Genomic DNA, 19249 nt, shown 5'->3' on the forward strand with positions numbered 1-19249 from the left:
ATACAATGTAAAAAAAACACTTACCTCTCCAAATGGAGATGGGTTAGTCTCCTCCATCCGCACCTTTAAGCACACAGGCTCCCAGACTCCCCTCAGCCAATCACAACACTGCTGTCATCAGCATGACAGCAGCATTGTGATTGGTGTGAGCGGCCTGCTTCTGTGCTCACACAGAGAGTGGAACCTTGTGCACTTTCTCCTCCCAGCTCTGCAATCCAGCCGGGAGGAGAAATGCAAAGTGCACATGTCTGTCTGGCTGGCCGTGTTGGACCAGCCAGACATGTGCACTACTGGTGCACTCACCACTCCTCTTCCAGCCCCCCCCCCTAGCCTGGCTCAGCTAATAATAAAATGATAATAACACTCCGTTATTATCATGTTATTTTTCCCTTCCACTGCAAGCAGTGGGACGACGCTCCTCCGCCTTAGCAGAGGAGCCGCAGCTGGGCTCAACTATGGAACTATGGAATCTCATAGGTGACAATTTGTCTGTTTGCGTCACTTTTACAGGACTTAAACCCAAACAGACTGTGTTTGAGAAATTCAGTTGTTTTTCAGCAACTTGGCTGCCCTGAATAAATGGAGAAAAGAGCTGAAGACAACTACAGTTTGAGAGACATGTTATTGCTAAGGAACATAAATATTTATAAAATGGAAAAAAAAATATCAAAAATTTGCAATGTGCCTGATAACACTAGTTCTACATTATGGAGCTAGAAATTGAAATTTGGGCTTCGAAAAGCAGAAGAAGTCTCTTTGTGAAACATCGGGGGAAACATGCAGGAATTGATGCAGAAACTCTGATTCTGGCATTTTATTTTGCAAAAACTCTAAATTTTCCTGACCACAGAATTACCAGAACACCAGGCAATTCCCCATTACTTCAAGTGGAAATACCATTCGTAACAATTAATTTTACCCCCGGTATATTTCTGTGTTTTTAAATGGGAACCCCTTGCTGTTGTAATCATTTTTACTTTACATTTTAAAGATGTGCCAGTTACCTGTTCCATCTTGCGACCACTCATCGATCCACTTCTGTCAATGACAAAGACAACATTCTTTGGCACAGTTGGAAGACCGACAGGCGCAAAAAAATGAACAAAATATCCATTTACAATCTAAAAGTAAATATAAAGAAAAACGAAATTACTACATTTTAGTTACAGGAAACATAACATATTTATGATGAATCAATAAATACCCTGTTTTTATGATGTATTTTTGTTTAATATGTATGAATATCAGTCTGAAAAGCAGCACCGGAGAACGTGTTGGTCATTTAGTAGGTGATGGGAACATAACAGTGGTTAGTAAAGAGGGTAGTGAGTCATTCATTATGATGGTACAAGCTAGTCATTGACCCTGCTGAGGTTGGTCTAGAGAGTTTATTCTCTGCAACAACAAGGTAATTCTGGAGGACATGTTTAATATCCACAATGGAGTCTTGAATGTCTGGAAGGAGAAAGACAAGACAGAAATGAGAACTTGAACAGGCTATGACCTGGACACTAGAACTGAACTGGGTATTTTCAGCAAGGGCAAAATTAGACAGTCATAGTTGACACTGAGCCACAGACAATAGGAAGGCACTCCAAAGGTACACAACAGAAAAAATGATTGATAAACTATCATAAGGGATAGTTTATACAGTCTGTGTAACGTGGTCTCTCTGTGAGTTGAAAAAGATCTTACTCGTATTTACTCACAGATTCTTGCAAGGCAACCATTAGATCTTATGGAAGAAGAGTGCTGGGTAAGCCTCTGTGCAAGCGCACAAAGCATTATAATCTCACTGGTACTCTAGCTAACAATTATCAAGCTCTTAACACTCTTAACACAAACACAAGAGACAATAAAAAGGAGTAGAGAAGGAAACATTGATTAAAGGAACTGGGCTCAGGGAAAGGCAGGGCTAAATTCTAAGAAGAGCAACTGGACTAGACTATAAATTTATGGAGATCAAGGAACACTGAAGTAGAGCACAAAGGATTCGACACACACTCAAGGTCAGGACTGAAACTAATCACACCGAAGTAGAAACACTGTGAACCCTGACTCAGGCCCTCATTATGAGATAAATACTAAGGGCCTGATTTAAAGTTTGTCGGAGAGGTTACTCCGACAAAAGAGTGATGGATATCCCGTCCACATATTACAAGTTCCATGGGCTATAATGGAATTGTATTATGGCAGACGGGATATCTGTCACATTTGTGACAGAGTAACCCCCTCTGCCAAACTCTAAATCAGACCCTAAACTCTGATTCATGCGCAAGGACATATTTACACAGGAATCAGAATTACGAGTTTTTGATAATTGTCACACCCTCACAGTTTTTTCCTGATAAATTCTGACAGATCAAGCGCACTGAAAGCTATTGGGAGGAAAAGACTGTAAAAAAGCCGAGACATGCAGAAATTGGCATGTATAAAACAATTCTCCACATTATGTTCCATTTTCCTTTTAACCCCATAAGTGTGTAAGTGTTGGCCAATGGCCGACACATGCACAACCTCCCTCGTGCAGGCCACGAAGATTGGCTATTTCCAGAGAGGGGTTTTAAACATCCTCCAGTTTTAATTTAAACCCCCCCTTAGATATGGAAGAGCTTCTGTGTCTCCCCCGAATCTCCCCACCTGCCCATCTGTGACGTGCGGCGCGCTGACGTCACAGTTTGTTTTCCCCAATGGAGCAGGAAGCAGCAGGTAGGGCTGCTTCCTGATCTGGTAGGGAAAACTGGCCATAAGGGGCCTCTCCACCTTTCAGGAAAGCCTTGTTTGAAAGGGGAGATTCTTCCCTTTCAGATGAGGCCTTCCTAAAATGGTTTCCTGGCCGTGGATCTCAACCACACTGTGATCCACGGCCAGGAAACCCCACTAGACACCAGGGATCACACATGGGGGGTAGGTGCCCCCTTTGAAAATGGGCAAGTTATTTTAGAGAAAAAAAGTTGGTTTACCCATGGGGGGGCGCAACCCCTCAGGGGTAAAAAATATTTTTTAAAAATGATAAAAAAAGGTAATTGACTGGGAGGTCGGCCCTTATGAAAATGGGCCGCCTCCCCCTTCCCATTTTAAAAAAGGAAAAAAAAAAAAAAATTTGAAAGAAAGAAATTGACAGGTTGTCGCTCATGAGCAGGGCTGACCCCCTTGTGGGGACTTTTTTTTTTAATAGATGTATGGTTTCCCTGGGCCATAATCGCCCCCCAAGAAAACCACACAGCTATAACAAAATATATGTATGTGTATATTTATATATATATATATATATATATATATATATTTATATATATATATATATATATATATATATATATAGAGGGAGAGAGAAAGAGAGAGACTTTCTATAGAGGGAGAGAAATCTCTCTCTCTCATATATATATGTATATGCCAGCCGTTACCTGCACTCTAAAACAAAAGAAATGTATGTGCCAGGGGGCTATAGCGAGATGAAGGGCAATTTTGCTGGGTGGTAGTAAGGGAATCCTAGGATGAGGTCATGGGGGGGGAGCTGTAAAAAAGCTTGTTGCACTAGGTGCCACCAGCACTAAAGGTTGTGTTGATGGGTATGTGGCAAGAAGGAGTGATAGTGTGTCTTTTTTTTTTTTCAGTGTCTTCAGAGGGCCTGCTGATTGAAATAAGAAGCGAAGGTAAGGTGACTGACATTTACTGTTTCACTCATCACACACACACACCCACTAGCAATTTTGTCACCATATCCGCCACCTATGTAGGCTGGTGTTTTAGAGGGACATTTTAGCCAGTAGCAGAGACGGTGTCTTGTTGGATTACTGCTGCTGAAGGCGTAACTTGGGTTATAGCTGTCAGCTCTGAGGCTGGATTAGAGGCTGAGACAGCAGATACTGAGACAGCATCTGAGGGAGATGACAATGGAGCAGAATCTGGGAGTGATTTTGCAGTTGACGGAGTCCCATCCAATGACACCCCTCCCAGTGATTCTGAGGGAGAAGATGAGGACAGTCGTGCTGTCCCTTCGCAAGTACAGGGTTTGTAGTGGAACAACAGTGGGTTTGCCCAAACAAGAGAGCAGGTGCATGTGGTAACAAGCACAGACAGAGTGCTCTCTTGGCAGCCCCCCAATTTAGTTTAGCCCCATATTCCATCTTTTACTGGTGACGCTGGATGTAAAGTCAATACGGCCAACGTTTTGTCAGTCGACTACGTCCATCTCTTTTTTGATGTTGACTCCCTTCAGCAAATTGTGTAGCAGACAAATTTGCATGTAGAACAATTTCTGAGGGATCATGGAGGCATGATAAGGCCCTGTTCTGGGGCACACCAGTGGACGACTCGCAGGTTTTGGTTAACCCCCATCTCCTCACAGAGCTCCAACAGGAGGGGCCCAAAACATATTGTGGAAACATCAGAATTATCAATCCACAAAAAAAACTTGTTTTCCAAGTCAGGCACCTGAGTTTTGGGACGTAGGATTGGGGGCCATATAGGCAAACCTACTAAACCCAGACATTTCTGAAAACTAGACACCCAGGGCAGTCCACAGAGGTGTGGCTTGTGTGGATTCCCCAAGGTTTTCCTACCCAGAATACCCTGCAAAGGTGAAACATTGAATAAAAACACTATTTTTCCTTGCATTTCTGTCATGCAAACTACAAGAATATGCAGAGATCCACACAATTCCTACCACTCAGCATTTCCCAATTGTCCTGATAAAAACTCTACCCCACTTGTGTGCCTGCGCCTAGAGCATCAGAAATGGATCTCCTCAGGGTCAACAGTAACCCTCATGTAAGCACTACCATTGACCGTTGTGAGATCCATTTTTGTCATGGGCAATAAGCCCAGGCACACCAGTGGGGTAGTGTTTCTATTCGGACAAGTTGAGGAATGCTGAATGGTAAGCAGTTTGTGGATCACTGCATATTAATGTAGTTTACGACACAGAAATGCAAGGAAATATATTGTTTTTATTCAAGGGTTTACATTTGCAGGCATTCTAGGGAAAAAAACTTTGGGGAATCCTTACAAGCGATACTTCCCTGGACTCCCCTTCAAGTTTACTTTTCAGAAATGCATGGGTTTGATGGGTTTCCCTAAATGGTTCCTGAACCCAGGATTAGTTATCATTATTGCCACAATAGATTTTGGGACCTTCCCTGTTGCGGGTACTTGGTCTACACTCACAAGTGAGGTAGCATTTCTATCGGGGGACCTGGAAGAATGCTGGGTGGAAGTAAGTTTGTGGCTTCCCTCAGATTCCAGAACTTTCCATAGCTGTAATGGTTGGAAAAAGTGTTTTTTTGCCAAATCTTGAGGTTTCTGGTTGACAGAACCTGGTGAGAGCCCCACAAGTTACCCTATTCTGAATTCTGGAGTGTATTAAAGGATGCATTTTGGCTCCATGTCCAACTTTCACAATTGTCTGCTGTCTCGCCATCTTCCATGACGGGCAATTTCCTACAATTCAAATGCCATTACGAATTTGTACAATATATGGACATAGTTTCTTCTCCGTTCGTTCGTGCATTATATATTAGATTTAGGGTAGGCTCTCTTCCTCTGCGTACCCTTACATATAAATGGTCTAACTCTAGCTGCACTTCCAATATGTGTCCGATGGGCTGCGCCAGAGATGAATCTATAACCCACATCCTCTTCCAATGCCCCGCATACCACAAACAAAGAGTCCGCTGGATCATTCCTTTATGCAGGAAAATGGGTTTTAAAAATTGTTTGTTGGCTCTGAGAATTTTTAAATCTGACTCATCTGTTTTAGTGGTTTGCTGCTTGGCAAAATATTTAGATTCAATCTGGCATATTAGATTGAACACGCTCAAAAAAATAGAGGAAAAGTCAACAACGGTCGTGGGGACCAGTCATTGATGAATTCATCTTTGTATGCACTCACTATTTTAATTGGCCTAGAAGCATCTCCCCTTCGCCCTTTTTACTTGTTTTGTTCAGATACTCTTACACTTTTAAATAGAAATGTTTCTTTATTTGATATGTTTGGCCAGGTCTGTATTTGATTTTAATACCTACTATGTATTTTTACGTAAATCTATAATAAGGTGCGATTTTACAGTAGGGAAATGCTTATATCCAAACACTTCTTTTCTCTTTTTTAATCCTTTATGACTAAAACTGTCTATTATGTAGTTTGTTGTCCTTTTTTAATTATGAAACTGTCAAATGTGATGTGCTTTTATGGTATTTATACTGACCGAAATAAAGCTAATGAAATTAAATGAATTCTGGAGTGTTTCGTTTTAAAAAAAGTATAGGTTTGCTAGGTTTCCCTATGTGCCGTCTGAGCTAGAGCCCAAAAGCCACAGATAGGCACTTTGCAAAAAACTTGTCCATTTCAATTGGAAAAATGTAATGTGTCCCCATAGTGTTTTGGGGCGTTTCCTGTCACGGGCACTAGGTCTACCCACACAAGTGAGTTACCAGTTTCATCAGGAGACTTGGAGGAGGACAGAATAGAAGAACAAGTGTTATTACCAATTGTCTTTCTCTAAATTTATGCCTTCCAAATGTAAGACAGTGTGTAAGAAAGAAGTCAGTTTGAGAAATGCCCTTTAATTCACATGCTAGTATGGGTACCCCCAAATTCAAAGATGTGCAAATAACCACTGTTTCTAAACTCCATATCTTGCATCCATTTCAGAAGTACACAGATTTCCTTGATACCTATTTTTCACTCTTTATATTTTACAGAAAGAATTGCTGTATACCAGGTATACAATGAAAACCCATTGTAAGGTGCATCTCATTTATTGTCTGTGGGTACCCTGTGTTCTTAATGAACCTACAAACCCTACATATCCCCACAACCAGAAGGGTCCAGCAGACATAATGGCATATTGCTTTCAAAAATCTGCCATAGGTGGAAAAAGTTACAGAAGAAAACTGAGACAGAAATGGCAGTTTTTTTCAACTCTATTTCAATTTTTTTAAATTTGAACGGTTACTTTCTATGGGAAAAACCTCAAAGGATCTACACAAATGACCCCTTGCTAAATTCATAATTTAGTCTACTTTTCAGAAATGTTTAGCTGTCTGAGATCCACCATTGGTTTCACACTCATTTCTGTCACTAACTGGAAGGAGGCTGAAAGCACAAAAAATAGTAAAATACGGTATGTCTCAGTAAAACTGTCTTGAAAAATGTGGTTTTCTGATTCAAGTCTGCCTGTTCCTGAAAGCTTGGAGATGGTGATCTAATCACCACAAATCCTTCATTGATCCCATTTGCTGGGGAAAAAACAGATGCTTTCTTCTGCAGCACTTTTTTCCCATTTTTCCCAAAAAACAAACATTTTAACTGTTTTTTGGCTAATTTTCAGTCTCCTTCCTGGGAACCCACAAACTCTGGGTACCTTTAGAATCCCCAGGATGTTGGACAAAAAGTACACAAATTTAGCATGCATAGCTTATGTGGACAAAAAGTTATGGCAGCCTAAGCGTGAACTACCCCAAGTAGCCAAATAAGAGCTCAGCACTGAGGGGGAAAAGGCCAAGCAGCTAAGGGGTTAAAAACATGCCATTTTTTAGTGTTTCCCACATGCGGTGAATACCTTACCATGGGGAAATGGTATTTATTGAGTCAGGTAAATACCTCACTGTTAGAAATGGGGTCTTTAGCTGGCACTCAGTTTGCACCCTGTTCAAGTAGGGACCCTTATTCTAGTCAGGATACCTACTCAGCTAACCCCTGCTCACCCACTTGGGCGCTTGGCACAAGCAGCCAGGCTTATCTCAGAAGCAATGTGTAAAGCAATTGCACATAACACACAGTAACACAGTGAAAACACTACAAAAGAACACCACACCAGTTTTAGAAAAATAGCCAATATGTATCTATATAAAACAAGACCAAAACGATAAAAATCTGGCATACAGTAATAAAGTTATGAATTTTGCAAGATTTAACTTAAAAATAGAGTTTCCTAAAGTCGATAGCTCGACCTGGGGCTATCACAGTGTTGTGATCAACAAAACAAACAGTTCAGGCCGGCCGCGGCGCCGCGGACCAGCTACGGTGTCAGGAAGACCCGCAAACGGCACCCTGGAATTGCAGGACGTTGGGATCATTGCAGTGAGCTCCTGAGAGCGGCATCGTTGACAATGCGGTGTTGGTTCCGGAGTCGGTGCGGGAGCAATCGGGCCCTTGAAGTCACACGCGTTGCAGATCAAACTCCCGGCTGATGAAGTAAGGAGCGCCGGCGTGGATGGTGTCTGGGCAGTGATGCAAAGTGGGACGATGCGATGTGTGGTGCCCACAGGTCACGGTGCCGGCAGTGACTCAGTGAAGGCATCCAGTGGCATCAGTAAGAGCAGGGCTGCGGTGTGAAGTGGGGAGGTGTGACGTGCAATGTCACCAGGTCACGTCGTTGCTGAAGTGCTGTCATTGGTAGGCCCAAGCCGACGTTGCAGGGTGGGACAGTGCTTCGTGACCCTCACAAGCAGTGTCCACAGGCCACGGTGCAGGCAGGGATGCCTGAAGACGACACTGGAGTCAATGGAGCTGGTGTCAGTGGAACGGAGCTGCGGTGCTGGATGGGATGGTGCTTTATGCTCCTCACAAGCGGTGTCCACAGGCCATGGTGAAGGCAGCGGGATTGATGTCAGCAGGAGCGTCGTCGTCAGAGATGCTCAGGCTGCGGTGTCAGCGGGCGATGTCGGAGTGCGCGGCCCACAGGTCCCAATGCGAGCAGCGGCTCAGTGAAGTTGTCCGATGACGGCATCAGTGAGATCAGTATCGCAGTGGGAAACGGGGAAATGCGACTCCGTGCGGCATCAGCAGATCATGGTGCAGGCCAGCTGTGTCGTTGATGGCATTGGGATCGTTTTTCTTCTGTTGCAGCACAAAATACACAGTTCCCAGTGCTGTAGGCAGATGAAACTAAATTATTTGATATCCCTGAGACTTCTAACAGGAGGTAAGGTCTACTCCAAGCCCTTGGAGAACTTTCTCAAGCAGGATACACAGCAAAGTTCACCCTTTGCACTCTTTTAAGGCAGAAGCAGCAACTGCAGGCCAGTCCAGCTAAGCAACACAGCAGAGGGACAGTACTCCTTCTCCAGCTCTTCGGCTCTTCTCCTGGCAAAGGTACCTCTTGATTCCAGAAAGATTCTAAAACTCTAGGGTTTTGGGTCTAATACTTATACCCCTTTCTGCCTTTGAAGTTGGCAAACTTCAAAGCAAAGTCTCAAGTGTTTGCAAGATACTTCCTTGTCCAGGCCAGGCCCCAGACTCACACCAGGGGGTTGGAGACTGCATTGTGTGAGGGCAGGGCACAGTCTGCCCACCCCCCTCTCTCCCAGCCAGATGGCTCATCAGGATATGCAGACTACACCCAAGCCCCCTTTGTGTCACTGGCTAGAGAGAGGCGCAAACAGCCCAACTGTCAAACTGACCCAGACAGGCAATCCACAAACAAGCAGAGTCACAGAATAGTTTACGCCAGAAAATGCCTAATTTCTAAAAGTGGCATTTTCAAACTAACAATCTAAAAACCAACTTCACTAAAATATGTATTTTTAAGTTGTGAGTTCAGAGACTCTAAACTCCAATTTCTATCTGCTCCCAAAGGGAATCTGCACTTTAACAATATTTAAAGGCAGCCACTATGTTACCCTATGAGAGAGATAGGCCTTGCACAGTGAAAATTGAATTTGGCAGTATTTCACTGTTAGGTCACATAAAACACATTAGTATGTGTCCTACCTTAAACATACACTGCACCCTGCCCATGGGCTACCTAGGGCCTACCTTAGGGGTGCCTTACATGTAGTAAAAGGGAAGGTTTAGGTCTGGCAAGTGGGTACACGTGCCAAGTCGAATTGGCAGTTGAAAACTGCACACACAGACACTGCAGTGGCGGGTCTGAGCCATGGTTACAGGGCTACTAATGTGGGTGGCACAACAAGTGCTGCAGGCCCACTAGCAGCATTTGATTTACAGGCCCTATGCACCTCAAGTTCACTTTACTAAGGACGAACTAGTAAATCAAATATGCCAATCATGACAAACCCAATCACCAATACAATTTACACAGAGAGCATATGCACTTTAGCACTGGATAGCAGTGGTAAAGTGCCCAGAGTCCGAAAGCCAACAAAAACAGGTCAGAAAACATATGAGGAAGGAGGCGAAAAGATTGGGGATGACCCTGCAAAAAGGGCCAGGTGCAACACTCACTCTTTCCTGACAAACTCATAATGAATGCCTAACAATTCCGCACACTAACAAGTGCAGGATGGAAAATACAGACCACACTAGAAATGTTTGCATACAAGACGGAAAAGAGACTATACAGCAAGGAACAGAAACAGATAAGCCAAAGAAGCAAAATAGGAAATGGCAAACAAGTAAAAAGGATAACAGGGCCAGATGTACTGACACATTATATTGTTGCAAGCCCTGCAATTTGCTAAATCACAGTGTTCATGACAAGGAAATGTGTTTTTCGAATGTACTAAACCCACTAAGCGATTCAGTAACAAGTTACGGAATAGCTAAATGGTTTGGGAAATCATAAGTGATTGCTATTTGGAAGGGGCATATTTAGGATCTCTCCTCCAAATAGTTATTCTGTATGGTATGGATTAATGTTTTGCAGGAAAAATGCGGTCACAAAACATTAGTATTTTACTGATACCTCAAAGGAGGTGGTCACCTATTCACAATTGGGAAAGGATACCCAGAGAAATCCTTCCCCTTTATAAAGAGTCCAAAATCATTTTTCAGGAGAAGACAGTGGTCCATGTGACCCCTGAATAGACTTGAAAATAGTTCTTTATTTTTTAATACACATCATGGTTCCTCTAAGGAAAAGACACTGCATTAAAAAATTGTTTTTTTTTTTTAAAGCAATTACAGACATGGTGGTATGGTGACCCCAGTAGGCCACCATCCTTGGGATGGTAGTGAATCACAGTGGGTTGCAATTTGTAACCTACCACATTAATTTTCATGATATAGGTCCAATTGCAGCCCACTGTGATTCGGTATTTTGTGAACCAACCCATTAGTACATATGTCGGTTCGGTAGAAACTGTTGAAATCGCTTAAAGTCAGTGTATAGATTATGACCAGAAGGTAGAGATAGCTGAAAGTTCAGAGGAGGATCACAGGTGCTGGAGGTAAGTCAGCTGTGAGTCATCAAACAGATGCTAGGGTTCAAGAGAACCACCAATGAATGGAAAGCTGTAAAGGTCCCTTGAGAAGAAAAGATTATGGAAGTCAGTAAGCATATGGAGGGAAACCAGGAATGGAATGTGGAAGGGAGATGTGAGCGCAACAAGTCAAGAAACAAAATCTGAATGCGTCTATTTATCGATAGGAGTCAGTAACAATTCTGCTGAACAGAGTTCAATCACCAGGACTTTACCTGGGCAAGGTTTGGCAACAGAAGGAAGTATTCTGCAGCACACCTAGAAAGAGGAAACTGCCTCTAAGGATGTTTTTATGCAGGAACATATTCTTTGCTGCAGAAAACATTCCTTCATGTAACGCAGACATCCTTACACCATGGTGCACTGGTGCCTGCATTGGTGATAGGCAGCAAACAGTTAACAAGTGCTAGAGGACATCAGAAATGCAATATATCCTAGAAGAAATGGCACATTTCTGCAATGTCCCTTCCACACAAAGGAACACAGTTACTTTGTAAGTGCCCGGCATTCTGTGGAATGTAAGTAAATGTGCCAGTTAATCTTCTCTCCTCAAGCATACTTAGATGTTTCACATTTTCTGGTAGTTGTTCACAGTTTATTAGTTATGGTATTGGGAGCAAAGGGGTTTTGTGGAGAATATTTATAAATATAGGAAAATGATAGTGCCCTACAGAAATGAAGGTTACCTGTACATTTCCTGGTGACTCTCTGTTGACATCATAAGAAATTGTGAAGTCTCCATCCAACAATGTTGTGGAGCAATTTGCGCATGATCTCTGTTGGTCAATTGATGGCTTGAAAGACACATGACCCTAAAATGGAAAAGCTATGGAACATGACAAGGAAAGAAAGACCATAAAAAATGCAGTGCAATCTATGTGGAAAATTGAGAACGACAATACCTGTTAGCCACCTGTCATAAGTTGATCAAGTCAGCACCACTTCCTGCATCTCATGAATAAACAGCCCAGGATAAATGAAGCAATGATTAACAACCAGCTGAGTACTGGTATCTGTTTACAACTGTATTGAATATTGATACGAGAGGTTGATCATACCAGATTTTTAGAAGAGACACTGACTGTATAAATGAGTTTTGTTTACATTCCTCGAATGGAAATGACTTACATGGTTATCTTGCTACACTGGAATGGATTCGGTTATTCGGGACAAAAGTTACAGAATCCTGCTCCAATTATTCGCACTAGAATCTCTAAATCATTTACTATAAGCAGAAAGAGAACCTTATTTCCTGAGAAAGATGTTTTAGTGATCTCCTGCAAATCATTGGTGATGAAGGTTCCATGAGCGTCCAAAGACTTGATTCCTTGGGGTTCATGAATAAGTGCTTCAATCTGAAATATTTAATGGAAAAAATATTTAGAGATCAAATGAAAGCGAAATTACTTTGATAGCTGTGCGCTCATTCAATAGATTGTGTTGAACCTCACGAAAAAGGACTATGATTCCAAGGTATACATTATAAAAGAAAAGGTATAAAGTGTTCTGCATCTCAATTTCCTGCTCTAGATAGGTTTCATTTGCTAATTGTTTTAACCATAAAATTGTACTGCATACAATTGAATTTATGTGCAAGCACATCAACAATCCTATCAGTAAATAAAAAAATAATTGTATATGTGAACGTTTTTTGTGTACATCATAACAATAGGAGTTTACTTATAACAATTGAAATGTTAATTGCTCTCCAGACAGTAACATCAAAGCTAGCAGGGTGGTAGGAGGCATATAAGAAAATAATTAGAGTCTTAATTCATGAAATTGCTGTCATTACCACATTGGTTTAGAACCAAAAATTAGACACATTACTCCTATTGTGAATTGAATCCCTGAATGGTAATGTATAGTAACTGCAAGTAAAGACAAAAAATAACAGGGAATACAAACACTGTCAATATATTTACATTTTGTATAGTTTGTGAACAGAAATCATACAGGCTCATACAGGCTCATATATATATATATATATATATATATATATATATATATATATATATATATATATATCCAACCAAGGCCCTTTCAGGGTTAGAGTGACGCATAAATTATGCAAAAAACAAAGGAGAACTCTGGGAAGTTCCCAATTTTAGGTGGAGAGCTGCTCTAGTAAGGAGCGCCCTGCAACACCAGCGACACTCTAAATTTGCTCACCTCAAATGTCTGCTTATCTAGCAAAGTTTTTAAGCATAAGATTAGTACAGATAAATGAGATGGTAAGCAAAGCCATCATTGGCAAGTGGCCTGTCCAAATCTCAGTCTAAGCATATATTTTGTGCTCTCTCAATACATGTTATGTTATGTAAGCAACAGGTCTACAGACAGACAGCCAATACTGTCTATAGCCGAGACCTGAAACTTAGGGGCATATTTACGAGTCCCTACTGCCACTGGATCATCAATTCATGTGACGCTCCAGTTGCACTAATATCTGCTCCATATTTACAAGTGGTGTAATGCCACAAAACGTGGCATTACACTTCCTTGTAAATATGGGCCCCTCCGACGCAGTTATCTGCGTCTGAGGGGTGTGCAATGGGTGTTGCTGTGGGTGTGCCACAGAAACATCCATTGCATTTTGACACTGCCTCAGATTTATGAGATTTTGTAAACCTGGGGCAGGGTCAAAATCTAACGCCACCCTCATGTGTGATGTTAGCAAGGTGCAACGAGGAGGAATACTTTTATTCCTCCTCATTTTTTGTTTTTTCTATGCGTGCTGCATTCGGCAGCGCATAGAAAGAGCAAAATGCCAGAAATAATTGTTTATGTGCGGGAAGGCACACATTCCCACACATAAACAATCACACTCCTCAACACAGACATCCTTGCACGATGGTGCAAGGATGCCTGCTTTGGCAGCTAAATTAAGCATGAGCGCAGGGGACAACATAGGGATGCGCCATATTCACTTAAATACGGCACATCCCTGCGTTGTGAAAATGACATAGCACAGCACTCCGTCATTTTCCCATAAATATGAGCCTTAGTTTACTGCTCTTTGGTTGCCATGGATTTAGGATGGCTGCATATGCCATAGCTGGCCAAACCACACAGGGTGTGACACAGCACACTCAAGAGTTGGCATGTAAAGCATTATCACTTGGACTGTGTGGTCTGGGTAAAGAGATTCTTCTCCAGACCACCCTCCTGATTACATAGGTATTAGGAGGAAGCCATACTGATGCCTAATGTAAGTAAACCTCAGGTCAGTTATGGGCTCTGCAGGGCACTCAAATCAAATTTCCATATTGTGTGTCATGCCACTACAGTGGAGGATGCATCATAGTTTACGATTTCTGCAGACTTCTACTACATTACCTATTCAGGACTCGGTCATTCACCTGCTCATCAGCTAAGTAGATTTACCATGCTGGAAGAAACAAGGTCTGACTTCACTTCACACAGACAAAAAGGAAGGTTTACATGTGCATTCTCCTATCCCATAAGTTACTGAATGGGGAGCGACTTGGTGGGCAGAATCCACATATTGCTAAGAAAACGTGGAAAAGGAAGGTTTGGCGGTATTGTAGAATGGTGTCTCTCGAGAGGTACTGACATGCTTCATAATTAAGGAATTTTACAAGAGGGAAGATGTTATGATGTGCCAAATAACATTATCAAATAGAATTATTAGTATGAGTCCCGGGGAGGGCTGTCCAATTAAAATAGTTTGAAACGAGTCAACCCCTCACTGATTGAACCCTTGACTACTTACAGTGTAATTGTTTTGTGTTACATGTTCTCTTCTTTTAAAGTGAATAATGAAGACCTCCTTAATCATTGTTATTTTCCTATGCTATAACCAATATTTATATCAGTTTCCCTTGCCCCTTTGTACAGTGTGAATGTTGGCTAAATGCTTTCCTGTATGTTGAAAAAATATGCAATATGTGAAAAAAAAAACTCGATATACTCACCTGTTCAATTCATTTTAGGACCAGCCCTACCATTATTTATATCTCGGTCGATATTGAAAACGGAGGAACAAAGACGGAAGTACAAAAACACAATTTTTCTCACCTCATCGTTTGAACTCACAATTCTATGCCATCAAAGATGTATGATTTTAAAGTACATTTTAGCACAACTTTTTGCAGGGTTAGAAAATGTGGTAGTGTTGTAGTTAATGTTGCACGCACACAAGTATGTATGTGTGGTGCAAGTTCCACTTTAAAATAACTTTGCCGTGTTGCAGTTAAGCAATAATCCACTAGAGGGCTATATATACGCATGGACATCAAACTGGTTACTCATGATAACACTACTACAGAATCCCGCAAGCTCTGAAATACGCTGTAATGTGATAATGTGAATACTTCTCAAAGATGTGAAGCTGTTAATTTTGTTCACAGACAGTGAGAAAGAGACATCAGAAACAAGACCCTATAATGCACTGGAAAGCAAGGTCTGACATCAGCTGTGGAATGATACACTAAACAAAAACAACACAACACTGAGACCAAAAATTCTCCTGGATAGGACAAATACAAGAATAGAAAAGGAAGCCTTCCAATCAGAAGCAAATATGTGAGATGGACAGTGTTAGAAATTAGGGGCCTTATCTACTACTTTTTGGTGCAGGGATGTGCTGCTAAAGTTGCCCTAAGTGGGAAGAGTATGCCCAGACGTGGGTCCCGTGCTCACTGTACCACTGGATTCAAGCTAGCCTGGCTGATGAAGGGTAATACTCTGAAACCAGTCCCAGGATGCTTGTTTCTGGTCCAGGGAGGACCTGGCTTGGCAGTTCAGGCTGGACCTTTCCCATGAGGAACAGGGTCAAGACTGATTTGCATATGGTAGGGTTCAAACTGGGGTGGCATGGTGAGCAAAAGAACAATGGATTAAACCCAGATCTGTGACTGGGGGTGAGTGTTTGCATTGTTCAGCACTCCGTCCATCATCCTTTTTTGCTGCCTTAAATACACTGCACCATGCTCTGTGGGTTGTACAAGGCCTACAGTAGAGGTGGGTATAGATATTAAAAGGGAAGGTTTGAGCCTGACAAGAGGGTTTACTTGCCAGGTCAACATGGCAGTGTGACACTGCGCACACAAGCTCTGCAGTGACAGGCCTGACTCTTGGTTAAGGGGCTACTTATGTGGGTGGCACAATCAGTTCTGCAAGCCCACTTTTAGCATTTAATTTACAGGCCCTAGGCACATGTAGTGCACTTTACTAGGGGACATATAAGTAAATTAAATATGCCAATTGGGTATGAGCCAATTTTACAATTTTTAGAGGAGGGAGCACATGCACTTTGGCACTGGTTAGCAGTGGAAAAGTGCTCAGAATCCTAAGCCAACAAAACTAAGGTCAGAAAAAAGAGGAGGAAGGCAAAAAGTTCTGGGGTGACCCTGCAGAGAGGGCCACATTCCAACAGACAACAATTCCATCCAATCACAAACAAGTGCATAACACAGAGCATTTAGATTTGAATTGTACTGAATTTATCATGCATTTACAAGAAATTATCACTGAGTTCACTAGTAGAGGACTGTGGAAATACTGTCATTCTTGCCTTCACCAAAATAGATTAAACTGTCAACTCAATGTATTGTGAAAATTCAAATGTTCGTTAATGCATTTGGTGGAAATCTGTGTGTGTGTGTGTGTGTTTGTGTTTCGGAGAGCAGACGGGGTCTCACAATGTTGGCAAATCATGATAAAGTATGTGCATATTTGAGTGTGTTTGCGGCTTCTACATGTGGGTTTAGGGGTCCACCCTCTTCCTTCTTCTTTCAGATATTATTTTCAATATAGCTTATAAAAAATACAGGTCAGTATTAACAAATAAATGAAATAAAGATACACACACCATCATGCACACTCATAAACACACACACATGCACAAGAGCACTCACCCTGGTTCCAGTCACTCTCAAGTGCTTGTTTGATTATTTCCTTAGACAACACTGCTTGTAATGTGCTGATGTGCATGCACAGACCATCAATCTGGCAATGCTCAAGATAACAGACTGACAATCTCACTCCCATGAAGTTTATGCAGTCTTCAGCCTGGCAAATTGTGCCCTGCTTAGCAGGGCACAATTCCTAAAACAGCAAGTGGGGACTAACCAAGTTAGGCAGTTTGCAAGTGACACCATGACACATGACATCACAGTGTGTGACATCACAGAGCATGACATCGCATATTGCATCACAGGAAGTGGCATCACAACCCTTGACCTCACTAAAAGTAACATCACAAGAAGTGAGATCAGATTTTATGATCTCACACATATGTTTAGTAGTACATTTGGGTACATTATGTTTAACAACTGAGATTTTGGATCAAGGTGTTGACAAAAAAGTGACACAACCCCAATACAAAATCTGGGCCTCACCTTATACATGAATTTTTTTAACTCTGCCTCAAAGAAATTGATAAGGAGAAATATGGCAGTAGGTCTGTTCTGCTTCATTGGTTGAAAAGGGCTAACTCATCTGCCGAATAAATCTTTGTGTGCCTAGCAAATCTCAGGGATTAATAATAATGGTAAAATAACTTTGGATGTTAATGTACTTGCTGGAAAGGTCTGTGTTTTGACTAGCCCCAGGTGTGAATCAAAGTAGCATGGAGGATTAATATGACTCCTGCAAAGCACAAAATACGATACACAGATGACAGATTTTGTTTTATGTTAATGGGTAAGTGGGTTACTCCTTTTAACACAGAGATTCTTTTGTTACTTGCAGTTCATAAACTATAATCCATCTAATATAGCACAGTGAGCTATGAAGGACATGTGGCTCCTACACATTGTAACCCTCACAGTCATCTGTAATACATCCTGTACATTGTTTTACACACATTTGATTTATTGTTATGTCTAATGTGTATGTGTGACTTAAAGCACTATGACACACTGGAATGGGATAAGTAGTGGTATATATGAAATAAAACAAAATAGTTGTATTTAAATTGCTATGTGTGTAAATACTGGGACACACAAGCACATGTGACATTATTCCTGTGCATTACATGTATCTTTTTTATATAGGGTATGACCAAAGTCAAAATCATGCCTCTTTTAGGAACTTGTGAAGCAATAACAAGGGGTGAGCCTTTGTTTTATCTCCATTGCATTTGCAGCTAGGTGTGAGGATTCTGTTAGCTCCCAGTCAGGATATTCAATCAGAAGGAGGCCTGATGGCCCCTTAACTTTTGGCTTTGTTTTGGTCTCAGCTGGAATTTAAATAATAAAGACCCCTCAACACCTGTACGTTGCTGCTCAGAATGAAAGCAGGTGATGCTGACTATGTCCCTTGTCTGAAAATTACACCAGGATGAGTTCAGCATATTTCTGTGGGGCCCATTTCTCACAGCAAGTGAGCAGAGTCCATCCTGTAAAAAAGTGGGTAGATCCTGTCTACCAGTGTTTACCCTGGATTTGTGCCCTGGTGCTTGGCTATGCTCCCCCTTGATGACATTGGGTGAAAGATAGCCACTGGGTGCTTCAAGCTGAAACCCTAGAGAACCCAGGGATTCAGGTAAATCAAAAACTGGAGCCATGTGACTCCACCCTTCCGCACCTTGCAATAGGTTGGATTGGGGTCAGAGAGCTACACTGACCCCCATCCCCCTCTGTTGCAAGCAGGGAAAGGTTGGGATTGGACACTCTGGACAGAAAGTTGTACACTGGATTCTGAGCAGTGTCTTAGCATGACTTTCTATGATGCCCTCGGCCTAAGTGCATTTCCCTGCATCGTGCACTGTCTTGAGTGTACACCATTGAGTCTGGGCAGACACTGGAGAAGAATGTATGCAGCAGAGTTTGAGCTGTTGCACTTTAAGTCCATCACACCTGCTTCAAGTGTCAGTTTTAGTTGAGTGAGCCAACCTAGAACTAGGAGAAGCAGAGTAGATGAACAGGGTGCGGTCATGTGTTTATTTCCAACAATAGACAAGCAAGCTGGCAAACCGCATTCCGCATATGGCCTTAGTCATGGGGAACCAATAAAAATCAATTTTCCCCTTGAAATTGCTAATGTACAACATAAATCACTCATCCAAGTACCATACACAAATATAGTATTTTCTTCAAAAATAAGATGTCAGTCA

The 19249-nt window shown here is 41.9% G+C and overlaps 1 protein-coding gene across 1 annotated transcript in view; it reads right to left on the reverse strand.

The window, feature by feature from the left end:
• Nucleotides 1-19249, reverse strand: part of LOC138259000 (inter-alpha-trypsin inhibitor heavy chain H3-like) — a 554189-nt gene that overhangs the window by 357402 nt on the left and 177538 nt on the right. The window contains exons 6-8 of the mRNA XM_069206373.1: nucleotides 12411-12521; nucleotides 11853-11978; nucleotides 1005-1121 (exon numbers count right to left, since the gene is read on the reverse strand). Of these exons, the coding sequence (XP_069062474.1) occupies nucleotides 1005-1121; nucleotides 11853-11978; nucleotides 12411-12521 (354 nt within the window). The remainder of the gene's footprint in view (nucleotides 1-1004; nucleotides 1122-11852; nucleotides 11979-12410; nucleotides 12522-19249) is intronic.

Source organism: Pleurodeles waltl, chromosome 9, assembly GCF_031143425.1.
Source record: "Pleurodeles waltl isolate 20211129_DDA chromosome 9, aPleWal1.hap1.20221129, whole genome shotgun sequence".
Lineage (NCBI taxonomy): Eukaryota > Metazoa > Chordata > Amphibia > Caudata > Salamandridae > Pleurodeles > Pleurodeles waltl.